The sequence below is a fragment of the Convolutriloba macropyga genome, chromosome 12, assembly GCF_964194025.1.
Source record: "Convolutriloba macropyga chromosome 12, txConMacr16.3, whole genome shotgun sequence".
NCBI classification, from domain to species: Eukaryota; Metazoa; Xenacoelomorpha; order Acoela; family Convolutidae; genus Convolutriloba; species Convolutriloba macropyga.
Window position 1 is genome coordinate 16,411,217 of NC_134479.1, and position 9,123 is coordinate 16,420,339.

Sequence of the window (9,123 nt, forward strand, 5' to 3'; positions counted from 1 at the left end):
GTTTGGTGTGGAACGTTACTTTGAGGTAAGTTCTGTTGTTGTGGAACATGAGGGATGGACAGATATAATTGACCAGGCACACTGGAGCTTTTTGGATCCAAGAACTGATTTACTTGTGGGTCTGTTGAAAAATTGGGTACAAAAATGGAGTTCGTTGGAGCCATAACGGGTGTCGATGGCCGGGGAGGTTGCAGAGGTGGCTGAAGTGGTGGGAGTGCGACGTTTTGTACGTCGACTGGTACTTGGTTCACTGGGTTTACCGTACCACTACCTGAGGGACTATGTGCCTGCTCGACATTTTGATCACTGAGGGATTGCTGCAATTGAGCCTGGAGTTATTCCCGATGCAACTCTTCTTGCTGATTAACAGAATTTGCAACTGCTGACCATGTGCACTGAGCAAGCATTTCAAGGTGATTTAAGTTACCGGCAACATTATTTGTGTTTTCTGGAGGATTACTAGGTTCAGTATCTTAAACAGGAGTGTTAGCGCTTGCTCTACCAAGACGAGAAAAATCAACTCAATTGCAGCAGTCAAAAAACTACCTGGTGGAAACGAATTTACCCAATCCTGAACAAGTCTCTGACATCTATCTGATCCCCTATCTTTATGCAAATTCATTTCACTTAAGTGGTGACTAAACAAAGAACGATTACCCATTAATTCGGCCTCACGATGGCTATAATTTAGATGCGGCAACACGATGGCGGTGGTATTCCTCTTATTCTTGAAGTGCTATCTGCTCCATTTGTAATTCAAGCTCGTTTTCTCATGGCAGTTTCGCGTTTTTGCTTAGCAAAGCCCATGGCAGCTTGTTCTGTTTCTCAACCTCCTCTGTCTAGACATCGACGATGTTGTTTGGCGTGACTTTATCTTAGACTGCCCTTGAGGATTAACGCCCTCACTTAAGGTGTCTCGGTCAGCAACTATATCAATATAGCTTCTAGCCGCAAGCAAGAATTCATTATTGTTCTTAGATAAATCATCTAACCATTGCTTAAGGACAGGATAAATTAAATCTGAGTTCTCCGCTTTACTTGCGAAGTCAATTAGTTCTTCATTCTTCTATAGCAGTTTAGTGAAAACGTCCTTCGATTTAGAAATCAAGCGTATAACTTTAACCCTCCTGTCTTGACGATCTCTGGCATCTGTGATGTCCTTATGGATGTTACATAACTCTGATTCAAGATTAGATCTTGCATTAAAGAGCTTTTTCAATCTCTCTTGCCATGATATTGAAATGGCTAATTTATCAAGGTAGAGTAATTTTCAACCAAACACGTGGAATGAGTGTTATACCAAACCCAAATGACGACGACTTCATAATCAAGACGTAGGAGAGGAGGAAAAAAGTTATCGAATAACAAATTACTCGGCAAAACTGAGATACCAAGGGGAGAAGGCGTCTAATGTGCTTCTTAGCAACGTGAGACTAAATAGGAAGAAAGGCAACCGGCGAAAGAGGACCGGGTGAACGAAGCACAACGAAAGGGGAAACGAAACTGACGGGGCGGGAAGGACGGTCTAACGGCACGCAACGAAACAAGAAACGGATTGGAACTGGCGAAGATGCGGACAGAAAACGGCAACGCAACAGAGAGGACGGAAACGCTGATTGAGCGACGCACAAAAAAACGGGAAAAAAGACGGACGGAACGGAAATGTTGGGTGACGGGCTCACAACGCAGCGGGAAAACGGACGATTAGACCGGAAGCGTTGAGCGAGTAGCGGGAAGAAACGGGCTAGCGAGATTAAGCAGCGAGCGGGGAGGTGGGGAAGTACTATGCTAGCAGACCACAGCAACAAACTCAACCAAACAAAATAGCCGTAACTCCAGAACAAACATAAGTCACACCCTAGGAAGGAGGAGAGATGCTACTGCAAGAGACAAATTAGCACAAGTCATTATGGGGCATAACATATTCAAAAAACAAAATAATTTACGGTAAAACAGTGATATACTAAAAGATTGAAAAGGGGCAAGAAATTTACTAGCCGTAACTCCAGAATAAACTTAAATCACACCCTAGCATTTTTCAAACCTAAACAACCGTTCAGCATGACAACAATAATAAACAAGCTACAGCAAAAGTTAAATATTATGCAACCTTTTTTTGTAGTCTATGAAAGCTGGAAAATTGAGGAAACAATCTAGCCGTAACACCAGAAGAATTTTAAGTCACACCCTAGAAGGCAAAAGACCCAACCAACTAACAATCTTACAGTTACACACAAACATAAAGCAGCAAAAATCAATATACTACAACAGGGGAGCTAGTATATTAGTAAAAATGAAAAAGTCAAGAGACACTCCAGCCGTAACTCATGAATGAACTAAGTCACATCCTAGAAAGCTTTGAGACCAAAACAACCGACCAGCATAGTAGCCTAATCAACATACTGCAACAAAACAGAAACATACTTCATCGTGTATGACAACATACAACATCTAAATGCGGAAAAGTAGACGGAGAAACGATAAGCAAAGTTTTGGGAGAGCGACGTTATTGAGAAAAAACGTAACACAGAGAGTTGAAGAGTGAAAGGACAAAAAGGACGCGTACAAAACGGTACATAAACGAGCGACGAGAAAAATTATGGGAAATCGATAATTTTTGTAAACCGGAGGTTTTGAATTTTTCACAACTTTTTGTGGGTGTTGAGTTTTACTCAATTGACGAACCTTTTAGTGGAAAAACCGTAATTTTGACCAATTTGTCAAAATTTTATGCAATTGTCCAATTTTTTTCAAATTTTGGTCAATTTTTTGCAAATTCTTGATTACGGAACGGTAATCCAGTAAACTGGACGCTTTTAAGGTCGAAAAAACGGTTTATCAAAATGCTGAATTGATTTTTTAAAATTTTTTTAGAATTGCATCAAAATTGACCAAAAATTTTCAAAATTGAACAATTTAGCATAATGTTTCCTCAATTTTCTCTATATCACAGGTTTTTTTTATATCCGAACCAACTATATCGATTTTTTTTTTCAAATTTTCGGTAACTCGATCAAAAATTTTCAAAATCGATGTTATTTTGTTTTAACTATGGTTGCGGACTCCCCGTACCAAAATTTCCTCCAAAAAATTGTTTAAATTTTCTACCCCCTGCGATGTTGAAACAAAATCAGTTCACGAGTTGGGTTTCTTTGCCGTTGAAAACAAATATAAATATATCGAATTAGTATATAAAAAATTAAGAGGTTCTGTTTTACAGTTTTGTGGACTGTTTTTTTATATGCTTGAGATCAGTTCTGATGAGGCCTGGATTGTTGTTGAGGTCGAGTGCCTTGGACCCACGTTAAGTTTGACTTGCACTTGCGTCCGGTCCAGGTCATTGGCACTCAAATCCAAATATGTCAGGCTCTTAGAGGAGATGAAGAGGGTAGGAGGCACGTTATTTACTTTAGTCGCTCTAAGTGAGATGATTGAGCTGTTTCATTTTTTTGCGGATGCTAAGAACCATTTCAATTGCAATGTAACTGAGGTCCAGTAGCAAGCTGTTCCCAGTGCTCGTTCGATGCAGTGGTGTTGTTCCAAACTCCCGGTCCCTCCGATGACGGTCAGCATAATCCTGAGGTCAGGAATACGATCAGTCAGCAGTCGCAGTTCTTTCCTCTTCAGGTTAAGCAACTGACATCTTCTTCAACTGCTCCAATTGACCACGAGGCAATGTTGACTCCACATCAAAAAGATAAATTGCAATATACCACCTAGGTTGCGGTACCAAAATGTAGCTGTAAATAGGTCAAAACAGTCTACCGCTTTAAAGATTTCAATTTTCAATTCATTTCTCAAAAACATAGCCGGCAGATTACCAGATAATGGCCGCAATAGACGGTGGCGTTACATGAATCGAAAAAACTATAGACAAAAAGACAGATCGACCACCAGTCCTTTAATAGACCACTAAACCTTTTGGGTTAGCTTCGGACTGTCATTTTTATGAGACACCTAAGCTCTATAAGGAGAAAACCCTAATATGGCATTTCAAAATTAGGATCTTTTCCGTTTGTGCCATCTCAGCTTAGTGGGCGTATGTTATTTGTACCCCCCAGATGCACTTGTACCCCCAGATGCAAATGTTTGGGGGGGGGGGGCACGAACGGAAAAGATCCCAAGATTAATATTGGAAATCATAAATTCAAGACTCTAATATTCAAGAATTCGGGCACATGTTTGTGCACTACTTAGATGCACACTATTGACCTTTAATAAGTAAATTTTCATAATATTTAAAGTTTCATAAGTGAGTTCAGAAGTCATGTTTTTGAGTGAGGTAAGTCATTGAAAAAGTCAATTCCAAGAAGTCACCGTAAGACGAAACAAACATCTGTTTGACGAAGTAAAAAACATAGCAGGACAAGTCCTGACGTACAATTCAAAGAATTTTCATTGACTAAACAAAAAACTAGAATTGCAATGAAATATGAATAGATTGGGAAAACCATTTAGAAAAAAATCCAATCCAAAAAAACCAAAAAAGTAGTTAAAACCAACTTGAAATTGCCGCTTGTGACCAAAAAACCACTAGAGAGAAAGCGAATTTTTTGTTCAAACGCCGTTTTCTCACTCTACTTTGAAATTAGAGCGAAAAACAGTCACGCCGCAAAACCACTCGCTTTTTCGCTCCACTTCCTGTTTTGACGTGATCAAAACCATCACTCCAATTTGACTTCAAAAATCATGAAAATGTGTGAACAGATCTTAAAAAAAAGACAGCGCCCCAATACAATTCAAATTCTTTGAATTGTAAAAAATTAGGAGCGCTACAATAGCCGCCTAGAATTGAGGACGCAGCTATTAATAAAGCAACGTGTTCTGAAAGCAACGTATAAGTAGACAACATACATAGCAACAAGTGAGAGTTTAGACGGCAAGGTTTTTTATGCTCTTTTACAGGTTTTTTGTCTGATGTTATTGACGTCAGAATCGGTTCATATTCAATCAACAATCGTCTGAAGAACCTAAAAGTATTAAGCCGAAAAAAACCTTAATACGTAAATATCGTGGTTGATTTATTTAAAATTAGGTTATACGATATTTTTTTTGCAACTTTCTGTGTGTTTTAGAAAAATGCTTAGAAATACTTGTTTCTGATTGGATAATAATCTCTCGCTTTACTCAGTAACAGAAATCAAGTTTCTATGGATCGAAACGACCGTAAATGTAGAACATATTATGATTGGACAACAGATATTGTAAGTATTCTGTTTTTAATGATATAGTTTCCCAAGTTTTGAACTGTAAAAGATCAAACTTTTTATCAAAAATTGTTATCACGATCGATGGTTCCAGGTTTTTGATTATTTTGCTGATTGAAGTTTCGCACTTCCATTAAAAGTTGCTTGTTTTCATTTTCTGAATTGTAGTCAGCTATTTAAGTTATTTAACAGCATAAATTACTGCAGCAATGTAAGCCAATAAGTTTTTGAAAAAAACCTGAGCTCAGAACAATTTCTGAGAGTAATTTGGAACAGCTGGCAGAGGTTGTGTCACTGGAACCTGCTGAACTGTAACTCATAGTTCGAGAACCTTCTATTGCCTGTCTCCCGGAAAAGTTGATCTTTGAGTGTATCATGCACGTGACCTAAATTCAGAAAATTTATAATTTAAAAAAAAACAAATTGATAAATTTATAATTTACAATTTATTATTTAATACGATTTTTAATTTGACAGATGTTCACATAGCGAAAACAGCCAGATACAAAATTAATCCCGGTAAATACACTTGCAAACTCACGTCAAAGTTACAACCTCCAGTTTAAATAGTAAGCCGCTTGCTTATAAAGATTATTTCCAAAACATTGACTTTTCTGCGTAAAATTAATTCAAGAGAATTAAAATTTCTCCGAAATTTAGAAAAATGGCGTTGAGTACTTCCAGTGAAAATCCAGATAGACCTTTACAGTCTTGCGTGGGTATCAATAATTTGAACCCCATGGGAAAATTGTTCAAACCGATCTAGCAGACTCTGAAATACATGAGTTATGATCAAGATAAACACGTTTTATGTAGAACAAGAGAATTGAACAGCAACTAGTTCAATTCCAGGTAAAATCAGTTCAACTTGATCATGCTTTTGTCGGTTTAAGCACAACTTTGCATGATTCTCAATCAAAACTTGTATCTGTTGCACTTCGCTGTTCACTATTTGTCAATTGATACCCGTGTTGAGGATAACGACGAAAAAACGACAATCTTTTTGGAAATCGCCGTTGTTATCGTTTTTTCGCCGTTCTATTCGTTTTTGTTCGTTTTTATCGTCTTTTCCTTGTGAGGAATGATCATTTTTTTGTCGTTAATTGGCCGTTTCTTAAAGCGTCTATTTTTGTAAAAAAAAAAGATCGACGTTTTTTGATCGTTTTTCGTTGTTTTCTAGTCATCTCTTATCAACGTGCATACCATTTATACCATTTATGAAAATTCTTGAGGCTACTCTTCACGCTAAATGAATAAATTGAAGGTCAAATCAAGCAGGGAAGTTAGAATAGCATGACAATTGAATTTTAATACTATATTCTATCGCAGCCATATTGAATTTGTTCATTTCGTCAACATTTATACTTAGTAACAAGTATTAGTACGTAGTCGTCTTACAAGAAAGTCATGAAGCTCAAACTCCATTTTTGCCATACAATCAAATTTTCACAATCACACAGAAATGAGTTCAAATGGAGTATGAGATACCGAGTTTGGTACGCCAGTTCCAGTGAATTTTTAATATTCATTCCAATTCGGAGAGCACGGGGCGCCCTATACGGCATCTCGAAACCCTAAGTCAGTACATTCAGAGAATTTTACGAGATCGTTATCTCTATACAATCAATTGTTAAAACTTGACTTGTAAAACCACGTGACTAGCAGCATTAAAGGATCTCGAAAAACAACCAAAAATCAATTGAAAATAGCAAATTTGTTTATATTAAACTGACACAGAGTGTGTATTGAAGCATATTTCTTGAGCAGTAAAATACTTGTTACTGTGTTGTTTCTGCAGATTATTTTATGTGATTTTAGAGCCTCACTTTACTTTGACTCATTGAATTTAGAATTGACTTTGATTTTCTCAAATTTTCACATTGGGGAAAGAAGTTCAAATAAGTACATTTATAGAGCATATTAACTGATCGTGCTGCGTTCATTCATTTAACAATAGCCTAGACTGATTCTAGTTTATTGTTTGGTAAATCTGAGAAAATGGTTAGAAACAAAAACAAAAGTTTGTTTTTTGCCATGTATTAAGATTGGGTATAAAATAAAAAAAATCCGGCCGAATCGATATAGTTCAAGTTGTGCCGATTATTCTGGATTCAAACAGTGGTCCTACTCAACGTGCATACCAATCCAATTCATTTTATTTGTATCATTTGTGGATTAGGGGATAACTTCAAAAATCCATAACTTTGCGACTTATTGGTAATTAAAATTTTGAGTTTTTTGATTAATCCAAGCAAAGTAATTTTTATACAGCAGAGCTGAATGAATAGTTAATGGAACGAATTGAGCAACAAGTAATGCTCCTGTAATCAATAGTATAGCGAATAACACAATTTGCAAATTTGACCGCAAAAACGTGATATCCGGACAGATTCGAAACCGCTGAAACAAAATAAGAGGTGTAAAGTTTTTCTTGTCTTTGATAGGAGAGCAGCTGTTACAATCATAACCCTATACTATTTATGGTCCTAGCGTTATACCAACCATTGCGATTTCTAGTGAGAACGACTGTTTACGCTCCAATTTTAAACGTATCGTTTTTTTTACTACTCATATTGCACAACCCGGGTCGAGGGTCAACGAAAAATTTATCGCTTGGTAGCGGTGAAATTACATAATTTGACCACTGAATTTAGCGATGAAAATACATAAATTCACCGCTTGAAAACTGTCAAAATTATGTGAGATAAGCGGTGAATGCGCTTAAATTGCATAAAACTATCGACTAAAAACGAGGATCCATTTGTAGAAAACGACAAAACGACGATGATTTCTGTGAAAAAATAACGACGAAAAACAATCATTTCTTAACAAAAAGACATAAACCGACTAACGTTGGAGCAATGCTTTTGAACGACAGGCAAGTAGAAAATATTTAACCCCGCCGGGTTTTGAACCACTGCCCTCCCGGTCCAAAACAAGATGCACTGACCACCAAGTTATCAGGCCCTTGTTTATGCTTTGCTGTACCCGACTTTATATTAGCAACAAGCTTCACTTCGGAGTGAGAACAATAGAAATCACTCAAAAATGACGAACGATAGCGTGCAAAAGTTACTTGAGAAGTCAAAGAATGCTCTAGAAGAAAAGCACAAATTGGTCTAGCGAAAAGTTTGCATAAAAAGACCAACATGTTAACAATAATTGCTATGAATTTCGTTCGAGAGCAATTAATAACGAAGAAAAACCTATCATTTCTTACAAAAAATAACGACGAAAAAAACAATCAATTTTTACAAGTGAAAAACTACGAAAAAAACGACGAGAACCACAATTACCAGGTAAGGGCTTTTATCGTTTTGTCTGAGGAAAACGAATAAAAAACGGCGATTTCTTACTGGAGAAAAATGAAAATTCTCAACACGAGTGCAGCTGATGCAAAAAAAACATTTAACGATTAGAAGAAGTTGATTAATGATTGAGAAACAGAAATCCAACAACATAGGGCTTATCAACCATCCACATGAAGTTTTGGTGCCTATATGTATTCTTAAAGACCTGAAATCAATGCTTTGTTGAAAAGGACATTTTCTCTTTAACTTCAAAATTGTTTTCTGAAGAATGCGTTTCAACTCATTAATCGATAGGCTATTAATAATTTGTTTTTTGTCTGTAAGAAAAAACAAACAACACTGAACATAATTGTTTATAACCCAGAATTTTGGCGCCAGAAAATATGCATAACGAAGCTTCAGGTTCTACCCCTACCCCCGTTTAGAAAGAGCATAAAGTTTGCCCTCCTCCCCCCCCCCCCCCTTGTAACCATAAAACGCGTAAAAATGTGCTGTTTGATAGAAATCGAGTTCCAAACTTAAAGTAAACTTTAAAAAACGAGTGCAGAAAAAAAAAGAAATCGACCAGTGCTATATATATTTAAATATATACATATAAATATATT

At 36.8% G+C, this 9,123-nt stretch overlaps 2 protein-coding genes across 3 annotated transcripts in view; one reads left to right on the forward strand and one right to left on the reverse strand.

Moving 5' to 3' along the window:
• The window catches only part of LOC142350883 (polyribonucleotide 5'-hydroxyl-kinase Clp1-like), a 438,433-nt gene that overhangs the window by 199,056 nt on the left and 230,254 nt on the right, over positions 1 to 9,123 (forward strand). The gene's annotated exons all lie outside the window — the stretch shown is intronic.
• The window catches only part of LOC142350402 (uncharacterized), an 83,106-nt gene that overhangs the window by 5,922 nt on the left and 68,061 nt on the right, over positions 1 to 9,123 (reverse strand). Inside the window, exon 9 of the mRNA XM_075402249.1 lies at positions 5,446 to 5,593. Coding sequence (XP_075258364.1) covers positions 5,446 to 5,593 — 148 coding nt within the window. The remainder of the gene's footprint in view (positions 1 to 5,445; positions 5,594 to 9,123) is intronic.